This window comes from Microcebus murinus, chromosome 10 (assembly GCF_040939455.1).
Source record: "Microcebus murinus isolate Inina chromosome 10, M.murinus_Inina_mat1.0, whole genome shotgun sequence".
Classification (NCBI taxonomy): domain Eukaryota; kingdom Metazoa; phylum Chordata; class Mammalia; order Primates; family Cheirogaleidae; genus Microcebus; species Microcebus murinus.
The window spans coordinates 50,098,057-50,114,631 of NC_134113.1; the positions used below are offsets into that span (position 1 = coordinate 50,098,057).

The 16,575-nt window shown below is 35.4% G+C and overlaps 1 protein-coding gene across 3 annotated transcripts in view; it reads left to right on the plus strand.

The window, feature by feature from the left end:
* TMEM117 (transmembrane protein 117) overlaps nucleotides 1-16,575 on the plus strand; it is a 464,361-nt gene that overhangs the window by 375,103 nt on the left and 72,683 nt on the right. For all 3 annotated transcript variants that reach the window (XM_012746795.2, XM_012746727.2, XM_012747174.2), the window contains one exon: nucleotides 15,658-15,817. In XM_012746795.2, coding sequence (XP_012602249.1) covers nucleotides 15,658-15,817 — 160 coding nt within the window. The remainder of the gene's footprint in view (nucleotides 1-15,657; nucleotides 15,818-16,575) is intronic.

The window sequence follows — 16,575 nt, forward strand, 5'->3', positions numbered from 1 at the left end:
CACAGCAGAGCCATTTATATCTCATTTTGCTTTTGATTGGCATTTCCCTGATGACTAAGTGATGTTTATTTTCTGCATATACCTTGTTGGCCATTTGCCTGTCATCTTTGGAAAAAGGTCTATTCAGGTTCTTTCCCCTTTTTAGATCAAGCAATTTGCTTTTCTGGTATTGAAAACAACAACGAAAAAAGTGTGATGTCTCCAGCTTTGTTCTTCTTGCTTAAGATTGCTTTACCTATCCCTCTTTTTATGTTACGTAAAGATTTAAGGATTGGTTTTTTTGTTTCTGTGCTAAATGCTATTGGAATTTTGATGAGGATTGCACTGAATCTGTAGATCACTTTAGTTAGTGTGGGCATTTTGACAATGAGGATTTTTCTAATCCATGATCATGGGATACCTTTTCATTAATTTGTGACTTCTTCAAATTTTTTGTCTTTTAATCTTTATACTGGAAATATAAGTGATTTACACACCATCTTTAAACTATTAGAGTAATCTGATTTTGACCGTATATTTACATTTACCACTGAGTTTTATACTTTCATGTGTTTTCATGTTGTGAATTACCATCCTTACCTTTCAGCTTGAACAATTCTTTTTAGTATTTCTTTAAGGTAGGTCTAGTTATGGTGAACTTTCTCAGCTTTTGTTGGTCTGGGAAAATCTTTCTCCCTCCATTTCTGAAAGATAGTTTTGTTGGGTTAAGTATTCTTGGTTTACAGGTTTTTTTTTTCTTTTCTTTTCTTTTTTTTCATTTCTTTTAGCACTTGGAATATATCATCTCACTTTCTCTTCTGATCTGAAAAGTTTCTGCTAAGAAGTTCTGATCATAGCTTTATATAGGTTTTATTTTTTTTTCTTTGTGAAGTAGATCCTCACTACTAATATTCTAGGGCTATGGTAGTTAAATTTAACTAAGAGAAATTGCATTTAGACATTAGGTTGCATTTTAATATACCTTTCTTGTTAAATTTAAAGAAAGGAGGTAGATACAGCCTTCTCAGAACAATTATTTATGCATTTGAAGACAAGTAGCTGGACCACATTTTCTTTCAAAGCTAATTTTGGTTTTCTAATTCAATGAGCATTTTCCTGTGAATAAATGTTCCACTGAAGCCTAGGCTTATTTTCCAGTTTGTATGGCTAATCCTGTCAAGTTGATCTTAATTATCTTAGATGTCAAGAGCTAACCATTTTAGGACTGAAGTCCTCATTTTCTTGTTATCTGTATTTCAGAGCTGCTCTCAGCTCATAGAGGCACTATCATATTCTGGCTCCATGATTCCCTCCATCTCAGCAACTGAGAACCTCTCTGTCTTGTTTTGAATCTCTTCAACTGCCTCTACTGCTACTAGCTAGACAAAACTCTCAGCTTTTAAATGTCTCATGTGATTAGGTTAGGCCCACCCAGATAATCTCCCTTTTGATTAACCCAGGGTCTTTTTACAAGTACTCTTAATTAAATCTATGAATAGCCCTCTTCCATAAAAAGTAACACAATCACAGGAGTAACATAATAACAATATCTCATCATATTTATAGATTCTACTCAGACTCAAAGACAGAAGATTGTACATGGGCAAGGATTATTAGAGGTCATCTTAGAATTTTGTCTACTACAAAGGACTAGGGAATCTAGACAAGTAATGGAGGTTTCTGAAGCTATCTGACTTTCTTATCTTCTGTTCTCAAACCAGCTTTCTTCCCAACTTCCATATTTCCATAAGTGTCATCCAAGTTTAGCAATAAGCTCCATTAACTAATCTTTCAAATATATTTATATTTGTTCTTTGTACCATTATAATTTAGTTATAATTATGTCATTCATATGCTATTGCAACAATTTACTTTCTATTCTTCCTCAATCTGAACTCTCCCTTCCCTCCAGGACTGAATTCATCCTGAAAAACAATGATTTTGAAGAATATTTTGCTACTTAAAAAACAAGCAATAGGATCTCTTTTCTAGTATCAAAATAAGTCTTCATTAGAGACTTTGAGGGCCATCAGAAATACACTCTTACCCATAAATATCCAACATTATTTTTGCTTTTCTATTCAACCCTTGCCCCCTATCTTTTGTTCTATCTAGGCATATTTATCCACTTCTTCACAATAAAGTGTTGTAATTCCTACCAGTTGTATCCCTCTATCCAAGATGATCCTATGTCTTGATTTTTTTTTTCCTCTTCTATCAAGGTAATGGATAATTTAATGCCTCCTTGAGACTTTCCTTTATTCCTGATTACTTTCAGAGGTATATGGTAGTCTTCTCCCTCTCATTAGATTATAGTCCATTTCTCTAATGACATTATAAATTATTCAAGAGTAGATATATTTGTATTTTATAATTTCATGCTGATATATTTGTCCCTCAAAATATACATGGCAACTACTTTCTCTTATTAAGGAAATAATCAAGTCAAAGTAAAAAGCTGTTACTGAGAAATACGCTTCTACAAAATAGAATTATTTGAAGTGTCCGCTCTCCATTCATGAACATAATAGAAAATTGAAATATTAATATTAAATACCTTTATCTCAGATATTTGGGTAGATTCTAACAAAATTGCATATTACTTGGCCCGTAGCAGCCAAATCGTTTTGAAATTAATTATTCAAATAATCTCCTCAATTTTCTCTTCCTTTTTACTAAGAGTGATCCTGGAAGCAGTCCACAAATTAAGCCCATATCTGAATTTACAGGGAAAATATCTGAAACTATATCTACACCCAAGTTTTTAGTTTTTGAAGGAGTCTTGTGTTGAAAAAAGAACTGTCCTTAGCCATGGCTCATCTTCAATCTTTCTCCCATAAAACCTCTGTGTAGTTTTTGGCATTGTTGGTCACCAGTTTGTTCTTGAAATTCTCTTCTTCTCTGGCTTCTGTAGTACTGTTTTCTTCTGGATTTTTTCATATAGCTCTGGCCACACCTTATTAGTCTCCATTATTCTCCAGATATACCATTAAAAGAAATAATCTTCAAGTTTTGTCCTTGATTTTACCTGTATATACTTTTTTTTTCATTTTTGCCTAAAAAAATTTATTCATCCCTGTGACTTTAACAATTACTCATATTTGAATTATTCAAACTTTAGGCATTGACCTTTTCTTGGTTTACATTTGTATCTCTAGTTGACTATTGTTAATTCCTGCATAGATGTCCTGCCAGCCCCTTAAACTGAATAGTAAGTCCCAAACTAAATCCATAATATTTCATTTCTACTTTCTTTCATATTTCTCACTTTAGTTAATGGCTTCACAATTCTTTTAGTCACACAATCTAGAAACTTTGAAAACATCTACCACTTTTCCCCCATGTTTCACTACCCACTAACTAAAATTTCCTTTCAAATTTGTCATTCTGCCTGCAATATCCTGCAATTTCCTGCCTGCAATTTCCACTGTAGAAATTGATCCATCTTTTAGGTCTAATTTTATTAAAATGCTCAGCCACTCTTCACACCCTCCATAGTCCCTTCCTGTGGTAATATGGGGAGTTATGAAAATATTTTTCTTGGTGGAAAATCTCCTGATGATATATCCCCTTTAAGATATGTTTGAGATGAAACTCAAACATATTCTTGTCCTTGGCCTTGGTTTATGTAAAATTACTCAGATATTCCTGGAAACTTACATAGCATCATTTTTTTTTTAACTTAACTTTCAGTGTGATTATTTGTATTTACATGGGCATCCTTCCACTGGCAACAAGTTCCCTAAGGGAGAAAGCCATGTCTGTGTCTCTATACTTTAGCTCTGTGTCTTTAGCATGGTACATCCTCAATAAATGTTTCTTGAATTTTCTATGCCCTTGCTTATATGACAGTATGAGTTTCTCAAAAAGCAATCCTATTTTCCAATCTTTTACATTACCTGAAGTAACATTTTCTGTCAAGAGGCTTTTAAAATTTGATGAAATTATACTTTTTATATAAAGCTTTAAAATTCTCTATGGGGTTTACCAGACAAAGTTGATGATTCGCCTTTAAAATACAAAAATCAATTCTTAATTAGATCAAACTTATGAGGTGGTCTACTGATCATAAGTGCTAGCATGCTATTCCCTTCTTTTTGAAGTGAAGTAGTGTTTTATTTTTCAGTTTGTCCTGAATTAGTCTTAAATAAATCAGAGTCTTCACAAGTTCCCAAGAGAAACTAAATATATTTCAACAGCAATAAAGCCTCAGATGCTTTTAAAAATCTTTTCTCATAGAATTTAAGAATGAAGTGTATCTTATATGTATCCTAATACTAATTTTTTGATCTCCCATTGTGACATGACATTACTTCCTTTAAATATTTACTTATAACTTTAAGAAATTTTTATGTTCCTGTTGTGTATTTTATAGTCTTCTTTCATAACAGAAAAGTATTTTATGTTTATAATATCTACTTTCCTAGCCATTATGTCAGGTGTCCATGATCATGGAATAGATTGTCCCTTCCTGTGGTAATATGGGGAGTTATGAAAATATTTTTCTTGGTGGAAAGTCTCCTGATGATATATCCCCTTTAAGATATGTTTGAGATGAAACTCAAACATATTCTTGTCCTTGGCCTTGGTTTATGTAAACATGTTGGCTTCATCAGTCACAAAATTTTATCAGAACCTTTATTTTTTTATTTTTATTTTTTTAAAGATGAGTCCATGCTTTGTTCCCCAGGTTGGAGTACTGTAGTGTGATCATAGCTCACTGCAACCTCAAACTCTTGGCCTCAAGATATCCCCTCACCTTGGCCTATATGCTGGGATTACAGGCATGGGCCACTATGCCCAGCCAGAACCTTTATTTTTAATCCAGTATTTTAATTCATCCTATTTTAAAAATCAAATACAACATATCTTTGTCCTGCTCATCCTACTTGATAATACCATAGTTTTTTTTCTTTTTTCAAAGGAAATTTAACAACAGGAAAAAGATTCAACTTGATATGTTTAGTTATAAAATTTCACTTTGCATTTTTTAAAGTCAAGACTATGTTTGGAGTATCATAGCTATCATTTTCTTTTTATTAAATATATAATAATGGACATAGTTCTTGCTGGAATTATCTGTACTTAATGGACATTTATCTATAGCCATATCTTTATTATCACTTTCATTACCAAACTTGTGGTAATATTTTATACCTGGGGTAAAGATTAGTAGAGTATGTCTTATATATTTCACTCTCTTGAATTGGTATGTACAAGGTAATTTACTAGGAAGAAATATTGGGCTGGTGAGTTTGATAAGAGACACACAGGGTTAGCATGTCCCTGGGGTCCATCCAGCCTAATTTTGCACTGCAGGGGCCTCTTCTTTGCTCTGTACACACTGGAGGAAGTGACACAAGAAAGTGGCTCCAGTGCTGGGAGCCACTTGAAGTCCATTTGTGTCCTTGGCTTTGCACAAGAAAGAAACCAGGAGCAAGCTGACAGTATTAAAGTGAAAGTGAAATTTATTAGAAACCATGGAAAATCTACTCCACAGAGTAGAGACTAATTCTCCCTACAGAAGAGAACTGGCCCCCTCCTTCCTGTCGCCCTTGTATTTAAGCAATGGCTTAATTATAGGCTAAACAAGAGGAAGGATATTCATGGAAGGGGAAGGATAGTCACTTCCATATTCATGGAAGTGATGTTTTGTAGAATCAGGGTGATGCCCTCTATTTCTCTACCATCTTGGTTCTAGCCCATTGGAACTTGCTCTGCCTCCGTCCTGTTTTGATTAGGGTAATTTGAAACTTTGTTTTGAGAATTTCTGACTCTGGTAATGCTGCAGCAATGCCCAAAGCAATATGTAAGGCAATGCCTGCAGCAATGTCCAAAGCCATGCCCAAAGCAGTACTTAAAGCAGTGCCTGCCAATTCCCTGTTTCAGAAGTACCATCAGTTGCAGTAGCATCTGATCCTGGTGGAGGGTAAGAGATGAGCATTTTCTACCTCAGGTTAAATAGATGAATTTATTCATCAAAATATTTATTAAAAAGTAATAATGTGCCAATCAGTGGTAATCAGTAATGAATGATATAGCCCATATCCTAAGGGCTGTACAGTCTTTTAGGTATGATTTTTTTTTCTAACACATATGTTTTACTCTACAGCTTAAAACTGTGAAACACAAAGAAACTAAAATGGTTCCTCCTGACCAAACTTAACTATGCTTTATACCAATCAGCTACTTTTTTTTAGTACATTTTATTTTATTTCAAAATATTACAAGGGCACAACTATTTTTGGTTAGATGGATTGATTTTGTAATGCTTGGGTCAGAGTTATAAGTGTGCCCATTACCCAGATAGTGTTCATTGTACCTGTTAGGTAGGTTTTCACCCATCCCCTCCTCCCTCTCTCCCTGCTTGATTTCCACTGAATTTTTCTTCCCTCTATGCGCATGTGTGCTTATCAGTTAGTATCAATTTAATTGTAAGTACATGTGATACTTATTTTTCCATTCTTGAGATACTTCATGTAAGATCTCCAATCATGTAAGGTCTCCAATTCCATCCAAATTGATGCAAAAAGCATTAGTTCATTCTTTTATATGGCTGAGTAGTATTCTATGGTATACATATACCACATTTTGTTAGTCCATTCATGAATTGATGGGCATTTGGGTTGATTTCACATATTTGCAATTATGCTGATAAAATGGCTTCTTTTCCTTTGGGTAGATACCCAGTAGTGGGATTGCTGGATCAAATGATAGGTCAACTTTTAGTTCTTTGAGGAATCTCCATACTGTTTTCCATAGAGGTTGCACTAATTTGCAGTCCCACCAACGGTATATAAGCATTCCTTTCTGTCTGCATCCATGCCAGCATCTATTGTTTTTGGACTTTTTAATGAAAGCCATTCTAACTGGGGTGAGGTGATAGCCTATCACCAATAAGCTAGTTTTAAGTGCCTCTGAGTAAACTGATGTCACTCAGACATAGTTAGAGGAATTCAGGTTGCTAAAGGAATTATCACATGGTCATTTCAGTTGTCACCTCTTATATCAAGATGCCTGGGGGTTGGGCACTGCAGAACTTAAGGGAACATTGTTTACAAAGATTAGGATGCCAGGGAAGTGTTCACATACTTTATAATCTGAGTGGCCAAATGCTACAACTCAGACGATACCTTTTTCAGCCACTTCTTTAATGGCCTTTCAGGAACAAGAGTTACCAAGTTGTTTCTTCATTTAGATTTGTTCAGTGCTTTTTGAGCTTCTGGTATGCTCAGGACACTTTTCTTGATGAATTAATAAAGATATACAAAGATAAATAATACATAAACAGAGTTTAATAGACATTAAAGTCCAATAATTTCCATTATGGACTCTAGATCCCAATGGAGGCACAAAGAAGATAAGTTAATAATTGCATCTCCTTTCTCAAGGATCCTATCTTAAAAATTGTGTTCAGGTTGGCCAAGAACTGGTGGTGGCATTTATTTACTGAAAGCCATATGGAGAAGCTGTGCTCTTTCACTAGGTCACTTGGCAAACATTACTTTTGTGCTCCCTTGGTGCGTCCTGATTTCAAGAGTAGCAGACCAGAAGGAACCCAGATCACTTCCTTCCCCACTTCCTAAGGAGCAAGCTTGACTTTATCAGCTAGGCTGCAGGGTTGGGTAAATTCACAGATTTCAGGGTGAACTGGCTTGAAGACACAAATGGTGATTGCTTTTCTTACAGAGTTGCAGTGGCAACATTGATAATTAAAACAAGCAAAATGAAAAGTGTTGGCATTCTCTCATGACCATCTGTGACTTCAGTGTGCTGGTACTTAGTGTTCAGAAGGGAACTGAGTGTTTGAACTGGCTCTCAGTTTTACAGTGAAAAGTGAAAGAAAGCATTCTTCTGCTTTTGCCTGTTTATTTTATTTTTTTCCTCATAAATAACATCATTTAGAAATTATGATATTAAATCATTTTAAATTCTATTATCATGTCACATTTTATTTGATATATTTAGCACTCTGAAATATGAGATTATATCATAATTTAATTGTAAAATTAAATTTTTGCTATCTCAGTTCATGTGTTCTTTTATTATAGTGGTAACCTTAAATGTTTCAATTTTAATAGGATTCACAGATTTTTATTTTTCTGTGAAAAGATATGAAATATAATCTGACTTGTTTGGTTGAGTTCCAACATTTTAACATAAGTATTATAGAAAGAAATAAAAGTAATTTTTATTTTCTTTAAGATTTTATAATAATTGTGCAACTTGAACATAAAAGAATATGTTGTTAATGACTGGAATCAAAGATTACAAACATTTTAGAACATGAATAAGTAATATATAAACACATAAAATCATATTTACTATGTTGAATCTCATGAAATTGCTATTTTTGATAGGATAAAAATGCTTACTTTTTAGAAATTTTTGTTAGCAAATTTGGCAATCAATATATATTTGTTAGGTGATTCTGCACATTCCTGTTACTTAGTTTAACTAAAATTAAATTACATGGTAGTTAACCCTAAATGAGTCAACATTTTATGAATTGCCCAAACAAAATATCAATCCTTCTCTCTTATGATTTACTGTCTGCTTTTAGGCTTACTACTACTCAGTAAGTCTATCTTAAGTGGTTATGAATGAAATAATACGATATAAACAAATTCAGATACTTAAAGTAAAAGTACTTTAAAAATCCAGAAGTTAGGATGAAGGAGTGGTTAAGACTGAATTAAACCATGTCTTGAGGATTATCTGAATTTATATACATGTGCTACTCCATCTCTAATTATCATATATAACAGATTTTTGAAAGGCTCTAAAATAAGTATGTTTCCAACAGATGAGATCAAAATGATATTATATTTTTGAGACTTTCTGCAGATTTTTAGCTCAAGAGAAAAAGTGGTCTCCTACAGGGCGAATCTTTACTCAGTGTCAGTTAGATCTAAATTCTGATCAGTTCCATCACTGGCAGCCTGTGTGACACAAGCAGGTGCCCTCCTCTCTATGGAAGCATCACCTTAAAGCCAACATCTCATATAAATGCACACTTTTTAAGCAATAAATCTATGACTCCCAGGAGCCCATCCCAGAGGTTAGGATTAGAAAAGCTCTTTTAACCCTTCTTGGTCTCACATTCTAATTCCTATTAATCCAAGAGGTTTTAGAAACAATGGAGGGAAAGGAAACAACTGACTGGGAAGTTGAAAACATGATAGTGAAGAAACTAACCGCTCAAGCTGATAATTATGTATGAGTTCTTTCCATTTGACTGGTGGCCAGAAACCAGACAGAGTGGAATTGATGAGGCAGTGTGTCATGCTGGCGCTGGCTGCAGCCTGGAAGGAAAATAATCCAGATAATTGTTTAATTGGATACCACTTAAAAAGAGAAGCTGGAACTTCCCAAGAAGCATGGTCCAGTGTAAACATCTTTTCAACCGTATTGGTTAAATAAAAGCCTAAGGATGGTATATTGATGGCCAGCATCCATGAGGTTCCATTTTCACTGTCACAGAACTTCCTTTCAATTGTACCCTGTCAGCCTTGTCAGTCTCTGTCAGCTTTCTTTTACAATGTTACATACTTCTGGATGATAATTTCCCCATATTATAGTGAAAAATGAAAATAATGAAATCCTAGCTACAAGCTATATTCAAGTAATATTCAAGTGTTTGCTACAGTGTAGTGCAATGGCTATCACAAAGACCGTCATGAGTCGGCCTGGGCTTGGCCCATTTTGTATCACTTCTACCTTATATTTTATATAACTTGCAAAGTCTGCATTATAAGTTAGGTTAGCTTATTTAAACGTTCTATGACTCAGTTTCTGCACTTGCAAATTGAGGCCACCCTCAATTGTTGAGGATGTTGAGATAGTAGTAAACATTACATGAGTTAATTTTTCTAAAGTGCTGACACCAGTGCCTGGCATATTATAAGTGCCATATGGCTGTAATAGTAATTGGCTATTATCACTATTTCCTGCTCATTTTCACATAAAAATGACTGTTTTTTATATAACCTGAGTCATGGCTATTTCAAACTGGTGGTTTTGACTGAATTGTCATAGCATGGTAAAGTCTGTCAATTGGACAAGAAGTGACTCAGAAAAACAAACTGCATGTAATGCATTTGCTTTTGCAGCTATATCTATATAGCTGAGTATAATTTTGGAGAAGGTATGACCAAGTAATGTATTTCAGTCCCTCTTTTCTTTTCTTTTATCCATTCTCTTGAGATTTTATTTTTGGAGCTTTTTCTCTGAGCCATATGCATTCATATTTAATGATTGCCATTTTTATTCCTTTTGTAGAATTAAATATTAATATATCAGGCAGAATACCTCCTTTAATTTCCCTTTGGAGTCATAAAATATTACTCGTAACTTTTTCCTGAGATCTGTAGCCATACCCATCCTCAAAACAGAAGTACATAATACAGCCGGGAAAACACTTATGAAGAGCTCTTAGAAAGAGTATTATATATTGGGTAAATTAAATGTGTCAAAGTAATTCCAAGAGGTGAATCGGTGCTGATATTGTCTCAGGATACTCTCACATAAAAACTGTTATGATAAGTTCTAATTACCAAGGTACTTACCAAATTATAACAAAAAGTTTTATGATTAATTTTAATTAATTTATTCAAAATGAGGTTATTAGCATAAATATGAATGACTCCTTTTTTCCAGCTTTATTGAGAAATTATTGACAAATAAAAACTGTTTATGGTTAAGATGTACAACATGGGGGAAGGGGGGGTGGGTATATACATACATAATGAGTGAGACGTCCACTGTCTGGGAGATGCTAACGCTTGAAGCTCAGACTTGTAGGGGGAGGGGAGGCAAGGGCATTATTTGAAACCTTAAAATTTATACCCCCATAATATGCTGAAATAAAAAAAAGATGTAATACATGATTATTGTTTATTTGAGATCTTTCTTTTTTCTTAAAGTATGCAGTTATTGTTACAGAATGCCCTCTTAGAACTATGCTTGCTGCATCAAATCAATTTTTGTATGTTGTATTTCCATTTTTGTTTGTCTCAAGATATTTTTGCATTTCCCCTTTGATTTTTTCTTTGATCTATTGGTTGTTTAGCAGTATGCTGTTTATTTTTCATACAGTAGTGAATTTTCCAAAATTTCTCCCATTTTTGATTTCTAGTTTCATGTCATTGTGGTTAGAAAAGATCCTTGGAATGATTTCAATCTTCTTAAATGCTCAGCTAATTTCTTTAACTTTTTGTAGAGTTGGGGTTGTGCTCTTGCTCAGGCTAGTCTTGAACTCCTGGCCTCAAGCAATTCTCCTCTCTTGGCCTCCCAAAGTGCTAGTATTACAGTTATGTGCCACCATGCTTGGCCTGATTTTCTTTTCATATTAAGAACCTTCATCTTTTTCTTTAAAAGATAGCACTTTATGGTTTCTATTTGGCATATCCAAATTGCCAGTATCACTACTCTTATGTTTGGGGCCATTATTAAGTAAAATAAAAGTCACTTAAACACAACCTGCACTACTGTGACAATAGATCTGATAACTGAGATGGCTACTAAGTGACCAACTAGTGGGTAACATATACAGTATGGAAATGCTGAAAAAAGGGATAATTCACATCCTGAGCAGGGTGGAGTAGGACTACATGGGATTTTATTATTCTACTCAGATTAGAACACAATTTAAAACATAAATTGTTTATTTCTGGAATTTTCCATTTAATATTTTAGAACCACAGTTGACTGTAGGTAACTGAAGCCATGGAAAGTGAAACCATAGATAAAGGAGTACTATTGTAATTCATCTTGGAAAAATCTTCTTTTGATGAATCATGCTTTAGATTCTTGAAGCTTCATGAATCTGAATGTCCATATCTGTCCCAATATTTGAGAAGCTCTCAGCCATTATTTCTTTTAATAAGCTTTCTGTTTCTCTCTTTCTCTCTACTCCTGTGTCATCCATAATTTGTATATTTGTTATCTTGATAGTGTCCATAGGTTATAATGCTTTCTTCACTCATTTTTATTCTTTTTGTTATTCCTCTGATTGGCTAATTTCAAGTGACCTGTGTTTGAATTTGCTAATTCTTTCTTTGCCATGATCAACTACACTACTGAAGCTCTCTCTTGAATTTTTCAGTTCTATTATTGTATTCAATCCAGGATTTCTGTTTGGCTCTCTTTATGGTTTCTATTTTTCTATTAAACTTATAATTTTATTCATGTATTGTTTTTTCTGATTGCATTTAGTTGTCTGTTTCCTCTTTTTCTCATTGATCTTCTTTAAGATTATTATTTAGAATTCTTTGTCAGGCAATGCATAGACCTCCATTTCTTTGAAGTTGTTACTGGAGCTTATTCCTTTCATTTTTTGGTGTCCTGTTTGCCTGATTATTTGTTATGTGCATAGCTCTGTGTTTGTGTCTTTGCATTTGAAGGAATAAAAACCTTTTGCAGTCTTTACATATTGGTTTTGGCAGGTAATAGACCTTCCATTGGGTTCCCAAACTGATAGATTGCTTCTGGAATCACAGTCAACTGGGGTTTTAACTGGGTCATGTAGCTGCTGCTGGGTCTGCAGTGAGGTCTGCAATTGAAATTCCTCTTACCAGGAGCAGAGTAAATACGTATCCTGTCTGGTCCCAGGATGGATTATACTGCATTCAGGATTTGGGGCAGTAGAGCTGGCACTGGGACAAGGGTCTGCTTCGGAGTCTGAGGTTGGGTCTACAGATAGTAGGCCTGTTACTAGGTACACTGGTGGGTGTCTCTCACTCTAGGTTCTTGGGAGGTCCCCCAGTGTGTCACTAGGTGGGTCCCTGGGCAGGCAGAACTGGTCCTGGAGCATGGCTGAGAAGAGCTGGAACTGAGTCAGAGGGCTTCTTCAGGGTTCACAGCTAGTTCAAGGTTGTTAAGCCTCTCTCCAAGGTCACAGAGAGATGTGCCTCTTGCTGGGCTCCTGAGTAGACAGGACTGTCCCTGACTGTGGCAGAATAGGACTGGAGCTGGGTCGTAGGACTTCTTCAGGATCTGCAGTGAGACCAAGGTTGGTGGGTCTGCTGTTTGGGGCATGAACAAGCATATCTCTTGGCAGGTCCCTGTGTGGGCAGGAATGTTCTCAAACCACAGCTGAGAAGGGCTGGAGCCAAACTACAGGGTCCACAGTTGAAACTGAGACCTGCTGTCCTGTCACACAAGGTGTGGGTAGGCATGACTCCTCCCAGGTCTTTTGGTGGATGGTTCCAGTGGCAGGATCAAGGCCAAATGGGGTTGTAGCCAAGTTCATGGGGGATGAGGCAGTTTCTGGGTCCAGGACCCCAGTTTACAAGCCTTCCAAATGAGTACAGGCTTGTCCTCTCAAAACAGCCTTGCACAGTCTTCAGATCCTCCTGGGTTTTGCATCCTCCTACCTGAATCCCGAAGCTCCCACAAAGCCACTTTTGTCAATGGAACCAAATTCTTATTGCTATCTGAAGATATGAGTGGAGGACCTCCTATTATGCTATCTTATTGGTGTTACTACTAGAATAGCTCCTTTATAAATGTTATAGAAGAGATTCCTAATTGATCAGCAGATACCTATTCCAAACTCCTAGACTTTTACACCTAAAAATGTGCCCCTGAATGAGTATTTAATTTTATGGTATAAGTTTATATATTTAGAACAGTGAAATAACATGAGAGTATTAACTCCTATGCAATCAACTCTCCTCACTGAAGGTGTTTCCAGGTGAAAATGCAGTAATGATATTAAAAATATTAACCTGTAGACCACAGGCTCCGATAAGTAGAATAGACAATGACCACAGAACTGGGGCTAGGTGCTAGAGTACCCTTGCTTCACCAGAGCTTAACCATGCAGTGCTGGATGACAGGAAGGTTCTGTGAAGGAGGCTGGGGAGGCAAATACAGGTGAACTTGACGGAACTGGGACCCCAACTATTTATTAACCTGTTGAGCCACATAGGTGTGACTGTGGAAGTGTATGTATTCATAGCATCCTTGCAGGAAACACATTTGAAAAGCCAAACATGATAAGAAATGCCCTTATTACCAAAAGGAACTTTGAAGAAGAATTAATATTGATCTATTTTTCATGGAGATTGTTATATTTCCTTATTGAAAAAAGAAATTGTGGTAATTACATTCAGATTTAATTAAAGTTTCTCAAACTCAAAAAACCAAAAACAAATTGACCTAATCTGGAGAAAATTTTCTTTAAATTCCACTGTGCTTGCGTTTGATTATATAATGTTTGCAATTTCTATCTGTTGAACTGTAATAATTAGGATTTATCCTACTTACTTAATTCATTTTAATTTCTATGTTGAAAGGTATTCTAAACAATAGCAGGAGGCAATGTGTACTTTATGCAATATTTTGGAGTTAATGAGTCAATTCCTTTGAGAATTTGTAATTTTAGTAAAATAAATGAGTTTTAATAGAAATGTTTATTTTCCAAAATTTAAAAAAATAATGTGTTTTTTCTATCCGTGGGGAGAAAAAAATATGAGGAGGATTTCATTCTAGTCATTATATCAAAGTATAACTTGCTCCAAATAAGTTGTAAATAGGAAACCCAAAATTTTGGTTTAGAAGCTTATACATTGTACAATGAAAAGAGACATCTAGGATGATTCATATCATTCTTTTATGGGTGCCATTTATTATAAGACATTAGAGGCTAAAAACAGTTTGTTAATTGCCAAAAAGTGTAAGTGTTCTTCTATGGTGTTATTTCACCATATTTTTTCTTCTGTATTTTTTCTTCTGTTTTCCTTTATTTTCTTCTTTTCTTATGTTTCTTTTTTTCTGATTAAATTTATTTCAAAGTAATTGTGTGTTTTTTTATTTTTAAAATTCAAAACAATATCCAGATACCAATATAGCCCTGAAAGCAGAGGCTGAACTACATTATGGACAATTTTCTGGCAGATTAAATTTCTGCTACCCACATTTCCAATCTACTTTAAATGTCAACATTAAAGACTAATTTAAGTATTTTTTATTTTTATAAAAAACCTTAATTTCAACAAAATTTAACTGAACTATATTTGCATATAAGTATGCAAGATTTTATGTGAGCTACAAAGATTTATAAGGGAAAACCTCAGCCTCCTAGTATCTTATAACAGGTAATGGATAAACTGACATGGAGAGAGGTCAGTAGGCAACGAGCCATCTGCAATATGTGTGCTGTTAAGAACAGACTACATTATTGGCATTTAGAGGTGCTTCCTTTATGGAGCTTGTCATGCCATGAGGATGGTGAAGAGTGTGGTCTAACTATGCCTCTTTGGAATCCAAAGACTTACTTAACTATTCACCATCCGCCTTATGCTCTTACATATGCATGCCCACTACCTTCAGTAAACAATGTACATGTAATTAGAGCTACACACCAATGTTTTCTTTGGGACACTTATTACACTAGCCAAGGTCATTTGTAATATTTTTGTTGTTAAATATTTGTTCCATAATCATTATCTTAATGTTCTTTAGGGAAAATCTTGGAAGAGACTTTTTCTAATTGCTTTTGAAAGAAAAGCACTTAATTTATTTCTTTTTTTCATCTTCCTTTTGGTGAATATACCTTAGGGTAGGTATTTGGCAAATAGCAGACATTTAATATAGCACAGATAACATGCGCTCTCCAGTGTGTTTATTATTGTGCCCAGTGTTCTTCAGTGAGTGTCTTATTCCTCCTTGCAGGACGGTTCTTTTCACTCTGACTTCTGTGGTTGTACTTGTCATTACAACTGACTGGATCAGCTGGGACAAATTGAACAGGGGATTTCTGCCCAGTGATGAAGTTTCCAGAGCATTCCTCGCTTCTTTCATCTTGGTCTTTGACCTCCTTATTGTGATGCAGGTAAGTGTCTTTGTATTTCCCTCCTCTCACTGAAGCTGTTGTATGTTCTGTTCTGTATAGCAAACGCTGTACAGCAACAGTCTCCATAAAGCTAGAGAAGTGCACAGTTTACAATTGCTATTAATGGGGCCTTCTCTGTTAATATTTATAGCAATTATACTGGGAGGGAAAGCCAAATGGACTTTTATGAGAGATACATCAAAAATTTATTTTATGGCCGGGCGCGGTGGCTCACGCCTGTAATCCTAGCACTCTGGGAGGCCGAGGCGGGCGGATTGCTCAAGGTCAGGAGTTCAAAACCAGCCTGAGCGAGACCCCGTCTCTACCATAAAAATAGAAAGAAATTAATTGGCCAACTAATATATATAATATAAAAATCAGCCGGGCATGGTGGCGCATGCCTGTAGTCCCAGCTACTCGGGAGGCTGAGGCAGCAGGATCGCTTGAGCCCAGGAGTTTGAGGTTGCTGTGAGCTAGGCTGACGCCACGGCACTCACTCTAGCCTAGGCAAGAAAGCGAGACTCTGTCTCAAAAAAAAAAAACAAAAAAAAAACAAAAACAAAAAATTTATTTTATGAACATTGCAAGGTGGGCCCCCAGAAAATATACAGCATGTTGGTATTTTCTGCCAAGGCTTGGGGTGGGGGGTGGGGGGGACACAAAAACAAAACAAAACAAAAAAACCCTGTGATTTAGTAAATGGAAAGCTGCAGACATGAGGATGATATAAAGCCAGCAAGGCAGGGAAAAGCAATTGT